Genomic DNA, 16708 nt, shown 5'->3' with positions numbered 1-16708 from the left:
AGCGCAGTCATCTGCCTGTATGAACCAGCTTCCGCTCCCAAGACGGCTTCATACTTTCCTTATCAACATATTATGAAAATGTACGTCAGAGCTCATGAAGGGGTTAATGTTGTGGTTTGGAGTCCGGCGTATAAATTCAGTCTGGGCCCTGAATTTATTTAAAAATTAGAACTAACTTTGGGGCCTAAGTTTGGTTTTGTCTCTGGGGTCCAGCGATGTATGCTAGGTTATCGGGCTGAATTAATGTTATGCAGCGTTCTGCATTATTCAGGGTTCTGGGTCTGAGTTGTGGGGTCTCTGGTCCGGTGTCTGTGCGCCGGTGTCTGTGGACCGGTATGTGTGGACTGGTGTCTCTGGGCCGGTGTGTGTGGACCGGTGTCTGTGCGCCAGTGTCTGTGCGCCGGTGTCTGTGGACCGGTGTCTGTGCGCCAGTGTCTGTGCGCCGGTGTCTGTGGACCGGTGTCTGTGCGCCAGTGTCTGTGGACCGGTATGTGTGGACCGGTGTCTCTGGGCCGGTGTCTGTGCGCCAGTGTCTGTGCGCCGGTGTGTGTGGACCGGTATGTGTGGACCGGTGTCTCTGGGCCGATGTCTGTGGACCGGTATGTGTGGACCGGTGTCTCTGGGTGTGTGTGGACCGGTGTGTTTGGGCCGGTGTCTGTGGACCGGTATGTGTGGACCGGTGTGTCTGGGCCGGTGTGTGTGGACCGGTGTCTCTGGGCCGGTGTCTGTGGGCCGGTGTGTGTGGACCGGTGTGTGTGGACCGGTGTGTGTGGACCGGTGTGCGTGGACCGGTGTGTGTGTGGACCGGTGTGTGTGGACCAGTGTCTCTGGGCCGGTGTGTGTGAACCGGTGTGTGTGTGGGCCGGTGTGTGTGGACCGGTGTCTGTGGGCCGGTGTGTGTGGACCGGTGTGTGTGAACCGGTGTGTGTGTGGGCCGGTGTGTGTGGACCGGTGTGTGTGTGGACCGGTGTGTGTGGACCAGTGTGTGTGGACCGGCATGTGTGGACCGGTGTCTGTGGGCCGGTGTCTGTGGGCCGGTGTCTGTGGGCCGGTGTGTGTGGACCGGTGTGTGTGGACCGGTGTCTGTGCGCCGGTGTGTGTGGACCGGTATGTGTGGACCGGTGTGTGTGGACCGGTGTCTCTGGGCCGGTGTGTGTGGACCGGTGTCTCTGGGCCGGTGTCTGTGGGCCGGTGTCTCTGGGCCGGTGTGTGTGGACCGGTGTCTGTGGGCCGGTGTCTCTGGGCCGGTGTCTGTGGGCCGGTGTGTGTGGACCGGTGTCTCTGGGCCGGTGTGTGTGGACCGGTGTCTCTGGGCCGGTGTCTGTGGGCCGGTGTGTGTGGACCGGTGTCTCTGGGCCGGTGTGTGTGGACCGGTGTCTGTGCGCCAGTGTCTGTGCGCCGGTGTTTGTGGACCGGTATGTGTGGACCGGTGTCTGTGGACCGGTATGTGTGGACCGGTGTCTCTGGGTGTGTGTGGACCGGTGTGTTTGGGCCGGTGTCTGTGGACTGGTATGTGTGGACCGGTGTCTGGGCCGGTGTGTGTGGACCGGTGTCTCTGGGCCGGTGTCTGTGGGCCGGTGTGTGTGGACCGGTGTGTGTGGACCGGTGTGTGTGGACCGGTGTGTGTGTGGACCAGTGTGTGTGGACCAGTGTCTCTGGGCCGGTGTGTGTGAACCGGTGTGTGTGTGGGCCGGTGTGTGTGTGGGCCGGTGTGTGTGGACCGGTGTGTGTGGACCGGTGTGTGTGGACCGGCATGTGTGGACCGGTGTCTGTGGGCCGGTGTCTGTGGGCCGGTGTGTGTGGACCGGTGTGTGTGGACCGGTGTCTGTGCGCCGGTGTGTGTGGACCGGTGTGTGTGGACCAGTGTCTCTGGGCCAGTGTGTGTGGACCGGTGTGTGTGGACCGGTGTCTCTGGGCCAGTGTGTGTGGACCGGTGTCTGTGGGCCGGTGTCTGTGGACTGGTGTCTCTGGGACGGTGTGTGTGGACCGGTGTCTGTGGGCCGGTGTCTGTGGACTGGTGTCTCTGGGACGGTGTGTGTGGACCGGTGTCGGGTCTGAATAGTTTATATTCTGGTGGCTGAGCGCTTTGCTGAGGTGTGTGTCTGCTGCGGTCGCAGAGCCAGACATCCTGTTACTCTATCGTGTCTGAATTAATGCTACGGAAAACTATGATAAGTCTATCACAGATAAACAGTGTGAACTGTGTCTTAGCAGCACATCTATCAGAAGAGCAGATGCACAACCAATCAAATTGCAGCTCTCATATGTCCAACCAATCCGATTGCAGCTCTCATTTGCTGAACCAATCAGACAGCAGCTTATTTGCCCAACCAGACTGAAACTTTCATTCTCCTAACCAATCAGTTGGCAGCTCTCATTTTCCCCACCAACCAGGTTGCAGCTTTCAATTACTCAGCCAATCAGATTACAACTTTCATTTTTTTTTTTCAATGGAGACTGAAAGCAACGTGCCGATTGGGTTGTTCTTCTTATTCGCGGCGCATGTTTGATAACCGTTTCTGTTCATTATACACCAGACGTCTACTTTTACTTTATACATAAGATTCGCTTCCCGTGAAGTCACACAGACGTTCCAGTGTGATAGTAAGCCCCGCCACATTCTCCAATCAGAAAACTGGGCTTGGGTATCTTAGCAACGCCGGGATCACATGACCTCCTCTGGACGGAGGCGCGTTTCCATGACGTCATCAGCCGGCGCCTCCAGCTGATTGTTTCCAGAGATGGTTCCGGGCTGAGTGAGGAGCTGCTGTGCTGGCATCACCGGGCTGAGCCGGGGAGAGGAGCCGCCATCCGAGGAGCTGCTGTGCTGGCACCACCGGGCTGAGCCGGGGAGAGGAGCCGCCATCCGAGCGGTGTGTATTGTGCGGGCACGGAATATCTACCCCCAGTAATGGCTCCCGGTGATCGCAGTCATGTGACACCTAGTGCAAAAAAATGTGAAAAACTGCAAACTCCATTTTTTTTCCTAACTTCATCTTGTCTTTTTATTAATAACTTGTTGTTTTTTATTATTATTTTATTATTTTATGTTTGCCACTTTATTATCAGGTCTGGAGCTTTACAGTCTTCTCATCATCGCTTCGTCTTTGCATGCAAAGAGCCGTAATCTTTTTCTACTGCCGACGTGTGTGTGTATATATATAATATATGTATGTATATATATGTATATATATATAATATATATATATATATATATATATAATGTGTATGTGTATATATATATATATATATATATATATATATATATATATATAAATTATAGTATGTATTTATTATTTCTGGGGGGAGGGGTGCAAAAAAAATAAATGACATTTGTTTTTTGTTTTTTTTCCTGTTTTTTTTACAGTGCTGGACATTTGTGTTGCATGTGTCCTGTCAGGATGACGCCATCTCTGTTCTTTCTAACCCTCCACATCTCTTCCTCCGCAGCGGGTGCAGCATGTAGGAGCCACGATGGGGTCTACTCTCTGTATCTGCTCTCGAGGGGTCATCACTATTGAAAACAAGCGTTACCTCTTCATACAGAAGCTGGGGGAGGGGTAAGTAAAGCCTCCGACCCGGCCGCACAAACTCTGTAGCATTTCTGCATTGAAGGATGTGACATTTATTACTTGACTCTGTGTATTTTTGTTAGAGAAACATTTTTCTAATAGTGTTTTATTAGAAATTGTGGATCTTTTTTGCGCAGACATCTTCTGTATATCACTGTACTTACAGAGCGAGTTATCAGCACGCTCATCTCTGCTATCATTATTCATTATTATAGCACCATTTATTCCATAGCCCTTTACAAGTGAAAAGGGGTATAGATAATAGAGACCAGTACAATAATCATGAGGGCTCACAGTCTACAGGGGATGGGGGAGAGTACAGTAGGTGATGGCAGATCATGCAGCAGTATAGTGGACTGAGGAGGATGGGTGAGGATACAGTATGTGAGGGTAGAGCTGGTCACACGGAGGTATAGTGCAATGACGGTTACTGCATATTGTAGGGTTGTTGGAAGAGATGAGTATTCAGGTTTCTTTTGAAGCTTTCAACGGTAGGTGAGAGTCTGATATGTTGGGGCAGAGAGTTCCAGAGTATGGGGGAGGCACACAAGAAATCTTGTACGCGATTGTGGGAAGAGGAGATAAGAAGGAAGGAGAGAAGATCTTGTGAGGATCGGAGGTTGCGTGCAGTTAAGTATCGGGAGACTAGGTCACAGATGTAGGGAGGAGACAGGTTGCGGATGGCTTTGTAGGTCATGGTTAGGGTTTTGAACTGGAGTCTTTGGGCAATGAGAAGCCAGTGAAGTGTCGGGCAGCAGAGTTTAGGATAGATTGGAGGGGTGGAAGAAAGTTAGAATGGAGGTCACAGAGCAGGAGGTTGCAGTAGTTGAAGCAGGAGATGATGAGGGCATGCACTAGTGTTTTTGTATAATCTTGGTTAAGGAATGTATGGATTTGTGAAATATTTTTGAGTCTTCCGGGGGTGGAAAAGCTTGGAAATGTGGCTTGAAGGATAGAGCAGAATTGAGTCACCCCGAGGCAGCGAACATGCGGGACTGGGGAGAATGAGTAGCCATGGACTTTGATGGCTAGGTCTATTTGGGATGTTGTAAGATGGAGGAAAAATGATGAATTCTGTTTTGAAATCGCGCAGAGGAAAAGGATGAAATAGCAGAGACACTGTGGGATTCTGGTTAGTAGGGAGGTAATGTCATGTCCTGAGAGGTAGATCTGCGTATTGTCGGCATAGAGATGATACTGGAAGCCGTGCGACTCAATGAGCTGTCCCAGGCCGAAGGTGTAGATAGAGAAAGCAGGGGTCCAAGAACTGAACCTTTGAGGACACTGACAGATGGGGCGAGATGTGGAGGGGGGGGTGTGAGTCAAAAGGCTGCTTTACACGCAACGACATGGCTAGCGCGATGTCGTTGGGTTCACGGAATTCGTTACGCACATCCGGCCTCGTTAGCTACGTTAGCCAAGTTCCCAAATATCGTTGCTGCTACAGGTACGATGTTGTTCCTCGTTCCTGCATACATCGCTGTGTGTGACACCGCGGGAACGAAGAACCTCACCTTACCTGTGGCTGCACGCAATAAGGAAGGAGGTGGGCGGGATGTTACGTCCCGCTCATGTCCGCCCCTCCGCTTCTACTGGATGGCCGTTTAGTGACGTCGCTGTGACGCTGAATGAACCGCCCCCCTTAGTAAGGAGGCGGTTCGCCGGTCACAGCGACGTCGCTAGGCAGGTAAGTAGTGTGATGGGTCCGAGCGATGTTGTGCGCCACGGGCAGCGATTTGCCTGTGATGCACAACCGATGGAGGCGGGTACACACGCTAGCGATCTCACTAGCGAGATCGCAGCGTGTAAAGCGGCCTAAAGACACTGATTGTCCAGTCGTTTAGGTATGAAGAGATTTAAGCTAAAGCAAAGTCTGTGATGCCCAGAGATGAGAGAATCTGTAGTAGAAGGGAATGGTCCAGTGTGTCAAAGGCAGAGGACACGTGCAGGAGGAGGAGGACAGAGTAGTGTCGCTTGGCTTTGACGGTTAGTAGGTCATCAGTGACTATAGTTAGGGCAGTTTTATAATCCAATTGTTAAGTTGGTTTACAAAGAAATCAAAGATCATTTGTCTTCTGATCACTTATCAGCTGAGATGATGATCAGCAGAGAAACGATAAGCCTTACAGGCCCTGGCATCAGAATGAGCTCGCTGACAAATCCCTGAAAACTCTTTCTGCAGCAATCTGTGTACATTGGTTTCATAGAGGATGAAGAAAACAAACACTCCAAAATTGTAATAAATCCCTATTATAAAAATGCTTTATAGTCAGAAATACATAATTATAAAGGACTGGTCACCTCCAGTGCGACTTCATGACGTAAAGAGACCATGATTATAAAGCGTTTCTCACGCACATTGTGTGGATATACAGTGTAATTTGGTTTTCCTTGTTCTAATTGAAGTGTGTACATTGTAGATTCAGATTAAGGCAGCAAAACCAGTAATGATCTCGTATGAGAAAAAAGGAGCAAAGAAACACGTGTGGAACAAACCCGACCATGTGTCACAGCTTAGATTTCTTCTGGTGCCCCCCGATATTCCGCAGCTTTCCCACCTCATCATTCTTTATCATGTCATCTGGAGGCTCCCAGCAGTCCCAAGGGATTTCTCGGAGGTGCTGAGCGTTTGTTGCTGCTTTGCCTTCTCTCTACATCCAACTGTTCCCAATCTCTCTCCATTGGGTTGAGGCTGGTGATGGTGGAGGCCATGTCTTCTGATACAGCCTCCATCCCTCTCCTTGGTCACATCACCCGTACATAGTCTGGATGTTTTGGGTTAGTGTCCTGTTATAGCATAAAAGATGGTTCCAATAAGTGCAGAACACAAGGGATGGCGGTGGCTGCTGAACTCTGTGGTGACCGTGCTGGGTAATGTGCCTTAAATTTGGAATATATCACTAACACTGATACCAGTTAAGCACCTGGACACCATCCCAACTTCCCTCCATGCTTCATGGTCAGCACCAGTCATGTACTAACCATCTGCTCACTTTTTCTCCTTGTAACACACTCACTTGGCGGTTTGTGCAAACATTCTCACATTTTTACTCCTCAGACCACAGACCGATTTCCGTGATCTAATGTCTAATCTTAGTGTTAGGTCCATACAGGTCTCTTCTTCTTGTTTGTGGCCATCAGTGGCAGCTTCTTTGGAGAAACCTAACCAAAGGCCGCTTCTTGTAGTTGTCTCTGGACAGTAGATGTTGAAATATGTGTGATACCTTATGTCTGTGCATCATTTATGTGGGCTATTATCTGAGGTGCTTTTTATAAGTGGTTTATGAGGCTGGTGACTCTGATGAACTTATCCTCTGCAGCAGAGCTCATTCTCGGTCTTCCTTTCTTCGAGCGGTCCTCGTTAAAGCCATTTTGATCATAGCATTTGATGGTTTCCATGACTGTACTTGATGATACCCTTAAGGTTCTAGCAGTTTTCCGGATTGACTGACTTTTTTATGACTTAAACTAACGATGGACGGTCGTTTCTCTTTACTTAGTTGAGTGGTTCTCGCCATATTCTTGCTCCAAAACGCTGTAGTAGAGCTCAGCATTGTATAAAGCTTTGTACCAGCGCTGCTTCTGGAAAACACAGCTGATAGTCGCAAACACCTTAAAGCCACATTCACATGAGTATTTGGTGAGGGATTTTTTTATATCCGTATTTGTAGCCGAAATCAGGAGTGGATCTTATCTACCAGTGCTTTATGATAAGATCCAACTATGAAGGGGAAAATAACCCTTTAATTTAAAGAACAAAAATAAATCTGCCCCGATCTTTCATGTATATGGGGCAGTTCACAAACCTGAAGCGAAGGGGTGTTAGAGTTTCAGATGCTTCCATCATGTTATGGTTGATGATGGTCAGACATGCAAGAACGTTACTGCTCCTGACAATGAAGGGGTCCCAGAGCTGAGTTAGACCCCCGCACGGGTCCTAGAGCCACTCGTCTGAGCAGGGGAACCGCATCTGCTCCATTTAAGTGTATTGTGTCGGCTGCAGTTCCCTGCGCAGCCCAATGACAAGAGGCTGCAGCATTACACCAGCACTATAGCACATTCATTCATATCAGTGGGGGTCTCTGAAGTTGGACCCCCACTGATCATAAAGTCATGCTATGTCCTAGCCCTTTGAATGTGCATTGTCTCTTTAAGCTGTCGCATGCTCTAGTGAACAAAAATAGAGACCCCGTACATCATTGCAGGTGACTACTGATGTGCTGCGCTTCACCTTCCCTGCAGAAAAACATTTACAGAACATTTTGCTCAAAAGATGCAAATGTCCAAAGTAGACAGCCCCTTTAAATATACAGGTCTAATGCAGAAAGTGTTCTCAAGGCAAAGTTTGGCATTTCACCGTCCTTTCGTCCTTTAACGCTCGCGATTTCTGATTGTTTTTTCTAGGATTCATATGTTGGTGCCATTTTGCTTTTCCACCACTAGGGGGCAGCCTGGTGCTACTCTTTCAGTTCCTCTGCCATTGCACAGGGCATCGTTATATTTCTGATTTTTTTTTTTTTTTTTTTTTTTTTTTTTTTTTTTTTTTAGGGGATTCAGCTACGTGGATTTGGTTGAAGGGGTGACCGACGGGCGGTTTTACGCTCTGAAGCGTATTTTGTGCCATGACCGGGAAGATCGGAAAGAAGCTCTGCACGAGGTGGAGATGCATCGGTTGTTCAGTCACCCCAATATTCTGCGGCTGGAGGCGCACTGCATGATGGAGAAAGGCCCCAAGTGGGAGGCCTGGCTTCTCCTCCCCTTCGTGAAGGTAAACGCTGCAGCCAGGCTTTGTCTGCGGTTTTCCCATGGCCGGGCGTGGCGGCGTTGTGTGTTTGTTTAGCCACGTGTAGTTTCCACAGCGGATTGTAATAACCTGGAAGTGATCACGTGACCGGATATTATCACCGGTACGCACTCCGTTGCTGTAAGATAGGACTTCAATGTTGATTCTGAGTTATTTCACATTTTTACTCCATTCACATCTAAAGCTGCTTTCAGAATCTTGACGGCTGCTTTTGTAAACACACAGCAGTTTTGCAATAATGTGACAGTCATCTGCACTTCGATGGAAAACAGCAGAATTCTGAATGCAGCTCTGGAATGTGGCAAATCATAAGACAATGTGTAAATCCATGTACAATACCTGCCGGCCGCGAGCCAGACCTGGCAAGCTCCTGATGTGAGAGACGACCTGAATAACCTTTTAATGGAGACCGAAAAATATATACAATACTAGCTGTAGCACCGGGCGTTGCCTGGGATAGTATCTGTCTCTCTCCCAGTTTGTGTCTGTGTGTCACTGTCTGTCTGTCTTTCTCTTTCCTTGTCTGTCTGTTTCTATCTCTCTGTCTGTATTTGTATCAGTCTATCTGTCTCTATCTATGTGTCTGTGTGTGTCTGTCTGCCTCTTTCCCCGGTCTGTCTCTTTCCCCGGTCTGTCTCTTTCCCCGGTCTGTCTCTTTCCCCGGTCTGTCTCTTTCCCCGGTCTGTCTCTTTCCCCGGTCTGTCTCTTTCCCCGGTCTGTCTCTTTCCCCGGTCTGTCTCTTTCCCCGGTCTGTCTCTTTCCCCGGTCTGTCTCTTTCCCCGGTCTGTCTCTTTCCCCGGTCTGTCTCTTTCCCCGGTCTGTCTCTTTCCCCGGTCTGTCTCTTTCCCCGGTCTGTCTCTTTCCCCGGTCTGTCTCTTTCCCCGGTCTGTCTCTTTCCCCGGTCTGTCTCTTTCCCCGGTCTGTCTCTTTCCCCGGTCTGTCTCTTTCCCCGGTCTGTCTCTTTCCCCGGTCTGTCTCTTTCCCCGGTCTGTCTCTTTCCCCGGTCTGTCTCTTTCCCCGGTCTGTCTCTATCCCCGGTCTGTCTCTATCCCCGGTCTGTCTCTATCCCCGGTCTGTCTCTATCCCCGGTCTGTCTCTATCCCCGGTCTGTCTCTATCCCCGGTCTGTCTCTATCCCCGGTCTGTCTCTATCCCCGGTCTGTCTCTATCCCCGGTCTGTCTCTATCCCCGGTCTGTCTCTATCCCCGGTCTGTCTCTATCCCCGGTCTGTCTCTATCCCCGGTCTGTCTCTATCCCCGGTCTGTCTCTATCCCCGGTCTGTCTCTATCCCCGGTCTGTCTCTATCCCCGGTCTGTCTCTATCCCCGGTCTGTCTCTATCCCCGGTCTGTCTCTATCCCCGGTCTGTCTCTATCCCCGGTCTGTCTCTATCCCCGGTCTGTCTCTATCCCCGGTCTGTCTCTATCCCCGGTCTGTCTCTATCCCCGGTCTGTCTCTATCCCCGGTCTGTCTCTATCCCCGGTCTGTCTCTCTCTATCCGTCTCCCCACTACATCATATTACCTCACATATAAGCTTCTTATACTATGAATTTCCTTTGTTCCTATAACAACCACTCACAGCTCCTATTAATAATAGCTTGTAGTTCCAGGCTCCATTCATTTTAATGTAGGCAGCTTCTTGGAGAGTAACTGTAAAGTGCGGGGTTAAATTTTTCTGTCAAAACATAGTCTACGACGTTCCCTGAGTCACATGGGGTGTCTGTGCAAAATTTTGTGATTGTAGTTGCGACGGTGCGGATTCCTTTAGTGGACACACACACATACACAAATACATACACTCAACTTTATATATTAAATCAATCATGTTTTTCGTTTTTTTTCCCAGAGGGGAACATTGTGGAACGAGGTGGAAGCGCTGCGAGATAAGAACGCGTTCCTGTCTGAAGAGCGGATCCTGTACATTCTACACGGAATATGTCTGGGACTGAAAGCCGTGCATGACCAGGGCTACGCTCACAGGTAAGACGCCTCATACAGGGGCTATGTCCCACCCCGTGTCCGTCTAGGCCCCACATTCACTAACACGTTGTTATATCTTTATAGCAGTCAGAATCTTCCCAGTAAAGGTAAGTGATGTAATTTAGTGACCCGGCTCCAGTAGACTCTTCACTGATCATAGGTCAGTGCTGCAGTGTGGCCTCCCGAAGTCTCCTGGTGGCTTGCGCCCCACAGTAGTCACAGAGACTGCAGATAGTGTCACTTACTCAGTGTCTTCCAATGGTTTCCAGAAAACATATCATTATATCGGTAACTCAAGTCTTGAGACTCACAGTGCGTAATATGGACGTGAAAGACGTCACCGGGGCCTCCATTAAAGCCTTTCTCTATAGTCTGGTTATTGCAGTGTGTGCAATCTGTATTTTTCGTCTCTCGCTTAGTTTTTAAAGCCGTCACTCAGCCACAGCATTGTAGTGCCCATTCTCAGGTACTGCGGCTCTGCACCCAGTCACTTCATTAGGAGCTGAGCTGCAGGACCAGAGATCGGCCACTTCAGAGTGTACGGGGCTAAGGTGTCCTGTCTGTAGATCCGGCGACATCAGGAGCTGTTTATAGGGGGGGATGCCGGAGGGTCAAATCCTTTCTAATGTGATATTGAGGGTATTGCGAATTTTGGACAAGTTTTTTTAGCCCTTAACGACAAATGACGGACATAGCACGTCATGAGCAGGCGTCAGTTCCCGTATGTTGACGTGCAATGTACACTATGGCTTCAAATGGTCACCGTGTCAAAACATTCAGTGACAGCTCCGTGCTGACAGCGATCACTGACAGCTGACCGGCACCCATTTAATCGGTCCCCACTCTCCGATCGCTGTAATTGGTCAATCAATCTGACTGACTGATCACACGATGATCGCTTACGAAGTACTGACAGCCGAGCGCCAGCAGACCCAGCCAGGGCCGGTGCCACCACTGCCCCTCACTTATTAACACTATTTGCCGCGATCAATAGCGAACGCAACATGTAGAAGGTTGTGAGAGGGAGGAGGCTCCCCCTCTCACCCCCATCAGCCCCCCACAACAAAATCATAGATAGCCAATAGATGTAATGGCAAACGGAAGTCAGACATTGCTCTTCTTTTGTGGCAGGCATGGTGGCCTGTTAGAACAGGTTAGACCCTGCATATGGCTGGGTCTAACAGTGTAATATTATTACTATTGCAATGCATGAGACCAGTGATCAGAAGAATAAAAGTTAGTCCTATACCGGAACGAAGTAAAAGAGTAAAGAAAAAATTTGCAAAAATTATTTAAAAATAATTAAATAACTCCTGCCCCCCCCCCCCACCTACATAAAGAAACAGAAATTACACCAATAATATGATATAATTATTATATTTATTCATTTATATAGCGCTATTAATTCCACAGCGCTTTACATACATTGGAAACACTGTCCCCATTGGGGCTCACAATCTAGGTTCCCTATGAGTATGTTTTTGGAGTGTGGGAGGAACCGGAGAACCCGGAGGAAACCCACGCAAAGACGGGGAGGACATACAAACTCCTTGCAGATGTTGTCCTTATTGGGACTAGAACCCAGGACACCAGTGCTGCAAGACTGCAGTGCTAACCACTGAGCCACCACAAGCCTGCAGTGCTAACCACTGATCCACCACAAGACTGCAGTGCTAACCACTGATCCACCACAAGACTGCAGTGCTAACCACTGAGCCAGCACAAGACTGCAGTGCTCACCACTGATCCACCACAAGACTGCAGTGCTAACCAATGAGCCACCGTGCCGCCCAATAAGGACCAATATTTATATGAAAACAAAAATAAACTAATAAAGTACACACATTCGGTATCGCCGCCTCCAGAACGACATGATCTATAAATCTGTCACATTATTTAACCCCTTCAGAGAACACTGCAAAAATACATAAAAAATGAGGCAAGAAGTAATGCTTTTATATCATAACTCTAAAATAAAAGTGGAATAGAACACGATCAAAAAGATGAATGGTATAGCTGAAAACGAAGGCGAATGGTATAGCGCAGCGTTCCTCAACTTCAGTCCTCAAGGCCCCCCAACAAATCCAGTTTTGAGGATTTCCTTAATATTGCACAGGTGATGGAATGATTCCCTCTGCAATACTGAGGAAAACTTTGATCTGTTGATGCCTTGAGGACTGGAGTTGAGAAAAGCTGGAACTGAAAACTTCATCTTGTCCTGCAAAAAAAAAACAAGCCGCCACACAGTGTAAAATGAAAAAAAAAATTGCGACAAACCAACATTTTTCTTGGAAAAAAAAAATTTCGTTCCACTTTCACATGCAAATGTTATAAAATTCTGTGAAGCACCTGGAGGTTCAAAGTTCTCACCGAACATATAGGTAAATTCATTTTTGAGGTCTAACTTCCAAAATGGGGTCACTTGTGGGGGAGCTCCACTGTTTAGGCACATTAGGGGCTCCACAAATGCGACATGGTGTCCACTAACAATTCCAAACAATATTGGGTCAAATAGCGCTCCTTCCCTTCCGAGCCCTGCCGTGCACCCAAACAGTAGTTTTAAACCACATGTGGGTGGTTTAAGAAATTGCACAGTCCGTTTTCTCCCGTTACCTTTGTGAAAATGCTACATTTGGGGCTAAAGCAACATTTTTGTTCATTTTTTTTCCATTGCTTTAGTTCCTGTGAAGCACCTGAAGGGTTAATAAATTTCATGGATGCTTTTTTGTGCACTTTGAGGGGTGCAGTTTTTAGAATGGGGTAACTTTTGGGTATTTTCTGTCACTTAGGCCTCTCAAAGTAACTTCAAATGTGATGTCCCAAAAAAAAAAACTTTTGTAAATTTTGGTTGGAAAAAATGAGAAATTGCTGATGAACTTTGACCCCTTCTAACTTCCTAACAAAACAAAAAATATGTTTCAAAAATTGTGCTGCTGTAAAGTAGAGATGAGGTGAATATAATTTATTAAGTATTTTTTGTGATCTAATTCTCTGGTTTCAGGGCATAAGAATGAAAAGTTTGGAAAATTGTGACATTTTAAAACTTTTTATGCCAAATGTTTGATATTTTTATAAATAAATGCAAATATTACAGAATAAAATGAAGTACAATGTGTCACAAAAAACATTCCCTGAATCGCCGGGATCGGTTGAATTATTGTATCATAAAGTGGCGCTGGTCAGAATTCAAAAATGAGGCTCAGTCATTAAGGTACTAAGTGGCTCAGTCCTTTTAAGGGTTAATTCTATTTTTTTATTTGTTGTCTTTTTTTTAGAGACTTGAAACCTACAAATGTGTTACTGGCGGATGATGATCGGCCTCTTCTGATGGATCTGGGCTCCATGAATCACGCTCGCATTGAGGTGAATGGGAGCCGACAAGCCATGGCCGTGCAGGTAGGGATCGGTGCTCACGTTGCACTCTGTGCTGCGGCTCTGCTGGTACTGATGATGCTGATGTCTTGCTTTATGCTCTGGACACATACAGAGCTGCATCGAGAGTTTCCTGGGCTGTCAGTGCACCGAGTATTGAGTAATTTCCCCCTTCTCTCCGCCAGGACTGGGCCGCACAGCGATGCACCATTTCATACCGGGCCCCGGAGCTCTTCAGTGTGAGCAGTAGCTGCGTTATCGACGAGCGGACCGATATCTGGGTAGGAAGTCGTCTTCTCTCTGTCCTGTGTTTTCGCTCTGGACGGACGGTAATTTTACGATCACATTGTGCCCAGTCTCTAGGTTGTGTGCTGTACTCCATGATGTTCGGGGAGGGCCCCTACGACATGATTTTCCAGAAGGGAGACAGTGTGGCTCTGGCCGTCCAGAACAGCATCTCCGTGCCTGAGAATAACAGGTAATGTTGCTTATCATACAAGGGTTACACACTGGAAAGTAAGTGCACCCTATATATTTACTACCTGGCAGTTGCAGGTGGTGCGTTGTAGACGTCTATGTCATGACCCCAGTTCTGCCAAAAATGTAAAATGTTGCGGGAATCATTTAATTTTTTTTATTTGCATTTTTTTTTCCCATCCAGGTACTCCCAAGGATTGCAGTCACTGCTCACCTCCATGATGGTGGTTGATCACATGGAACGGCCGCACATCTCCACAATACTCACCCAACTTGAGGCGCTTCACCCCATTGTTGATGGACAAGCCACCACGAGGATATGACATCCCAGGAAGCGATCGCTGCCCCAGTCGGACCGCCGGTGTCGTACTGTAGGTCCATTCCATATGGCGGTGGTCTGATCAGAAGACGCCGGCCGGTGGGGTCTCTCAATAATGAACTGCCTGTCACTTTGTGAATTTCGGTTTTAATTCTGACGGTCTTTTATTATGAAGTGTAAAGCTGATTCGGAGCGGCGGTACATCGACGACGTCTCCTCGCCTTTTATACCTGCAGGCCACAGCCAGACTTTGCAAGTGCTGAGTCCTCGGTTCTGTCCCCCAGAGGCGGCTAATCTCAGGCCAGTGATCCGTGTCTGGCCTCTGGAGCATGTTGTCATTGTGCTGTGTAAGGTGTTACGTGTTTCATCTCCTCTGTACGGGGCATTCATTATTAAACGTAAGGATTGGGATAGAAAGTGCTTCATCGATGTAAGTACCTGTCACTAGTCGCAATCACTGGCATCCGGTATATTGCTGCTAATATGGGGCTGTAGGTGTTTATGGGATGGTCGATTATAAGCTGTTGAATGGAAATCCTGGCATCTGGTCGACTAATATTGTGACATTAGGATATAAGAAATATATAGACTCCTCCGCATCGGAATTGTGGCACCAAGAAGGGAAAGACGTGGAATTACAGAAATCACAGGATGGAGACGTGACCGCGACCTGCAGAGGACGGAAATAGAAACATTTCAGAATATCTGGATTTCTTCATTATCAAATATTGGGATTTCCATAATTCCTTCAGGTTTCAACTTCTTGGTGCCGCAATTTCAGTGTTGACAAAAGTATGACAGGTCTCATATATAAGAACACTCTATGGAGAAAAGTTATGGACCCCATGAGTTAATCATCGAATTCCAGTGTCTCGTTCAGTGCCATTGTCCCCAGTGTACAACATGCGGCCCCGTCACCCCCAGTGTACAACATGCGGCCCCGTCACCCCCAGTGTACAACATGCGGCCCCGTCACCCCCAGTGTACAACATGCGGCCCCGTCACCCCCAGTGTACAACATGCGGCCCCGTCACCCCCAGTGTACAACATGCGGCCCCGTCACCCCCAGTGTACAACATGCGGCCCCGTCACCCCCAGTGTACAACATGCGGCCCCGTCACCCCCAGTGTACAACATGCGGCCCCGTCACCCCCAGTGTACAACATGCGGCCCCGTCACCCCCAGTGTACAACATGCGGCCCCGTCACCCCCAGTGTACAACATGCGGCCCCGTCACCCCCAGTGTACAACATGCGGCCCCGTCACCCCCAGTGTACAACATGCGGCCCCGTCACCCCCAGTGTACAACATGCGGCCCCGTCACCCCCAGTGTACAACATGCGGCCCCGTCACCCCCCAGTGTACAACATGCGGCCCCGTCACCCCCCAGTGTACAACATGCGGCCCCGTCACCCCCCAGTGTACAACATGCGGCCCCGTCACCCCCCAGTGTACAACATGCGGCCCCGTCACCCCCCAGTGTACAACATGCGGCCCCGTCACCCCCCAGTGTACAACATGCGGCCCCGTCACCCCCCAGTGTACAACATGCGGCCCCGTCACCCCCCAGTGTACAACATGCGGCCCCGTCACCCCCCAGTGTACAACATGCGGCCCCGTCACCCCCCAGTGTACAACATGCGGCCCCGTCACCCCCCAGTGTATAACATCTCTGCACACCTCAGAAAAAGGTTCTGCAGCAGCTAAGACCTTGTAATGACCTGTGTTCTGCATCACTGTGTCCATTTATAATGGACACCACAAAGCAGTGCTGGATCTGTCATAGCAGTCGCCTGGCCGTAGGCGTCTGTCAGAGGTGGGCCGACTCGCGTGGCCGGAGGCGTCCGTGGGAGGTGGGCCGAGTTGCCTGGCCGGAGGCCCCAGGAGCCTTGGAAGTGGGCCGAGTCGCCTGGACATTAGGAGACCTTTTATAGAAATTTGTGGTGCTGTAATTCACAGTTCGGGGAGGATCGCCCCGGTGTCCTGAGTGCGGTGACGCCCGGTGCAGGACGGTGCACACATGGCTCGGCTGACGCTGCACACATGGGAAGGTCTGGGTTTTATGAGTGTAATTGCTGGATTTACTGACGCTGAGCTTATTAGTAAAGGAGCTGGGGTAATTAATATCATCATCTAGGAGTAAAGCAGGCGACAGTCTCTGCTGTCACCATCCTCCGACCAAAGCC

At 49.0% G+C, this 16708-nt stretch overlaps 1 protein-coding gene across 1 annotated transcript; it reads left to right on the top strand.

Moving 5' to 3' along the window:
- Positions 1-2706: 2706 nt before the first annotated feature.
- Positions 2707-14939, top strand: STK16 (serine/threonine kinase 16). Its single transcript, XM_075317115.1, has 8 exons — positions 2707-2873; positions 3451-3560; positions 8121-8340; positions 10221-10354; positions 13630-13750; positions 13912-14007; positions 14083-14204; positions 14388-14939. Exons 2-8 carry the CDS (start codon positions 3475-3477, stop codon positions 14524-14526), a joined length of 918 nt encoding a protein of 305 aa, XP_075173230.1. The 5' UTR covers positions 2707-2873; positions 3451-3474; the 3' UTR covers positions 14527-14939.
- The last annotated feature ends 1769 nt before the right edge of the window (positions 14940-16708 follow it).

This window comes from Anomaloglossus baeobatrachus, chromosome 7 (genome assembly GCF_048569485.1).
Source record: "Anomaloglossus baeobatrachus isolate aAnoBae1 chromosome 7, aAnoBae1.hap1, whole genome shotgun sequence".
Classification (NCBI taxonomy): Eukaryota; Metazoa; Chordata; class Amphibia; order Anura; family Aromobatidae; genus Anomaloglossus; species Anomaloglossus baeobatrachus.
Note: the sequence above shows the minus strand (reverse complement) of the source record. Positions and strands in the feature narration are given on the sequence as shown.

What these genes read in the sequence shown, in the direction of transcription:
- STK16 (XM_075317115.1), top strand. Translation starts at nt 3,475, where the DNA reads ATGGGGTCTACTCTCTGTATCTGCTCTCGAGGGGTCATCACTATTGAA. An exon ending in GACCAGGGCTACGCTCACAG is followed by an intron (nt 10,355 to 13,629) that starts GTAAGACGCCTC and finishes TCTTTTTTTTAG; the next exon opens with AGACTTGAAACCTACAAATG. An exon ending in GACAAGCCATGGCCGTGCAG is followed by an intron (nt 13,751 to 13,911) that starts GTAGGGATCGGT and finishes TCTCTCCGCCAG; the next exon opens with GACTGGGCCGCACAGCGATG.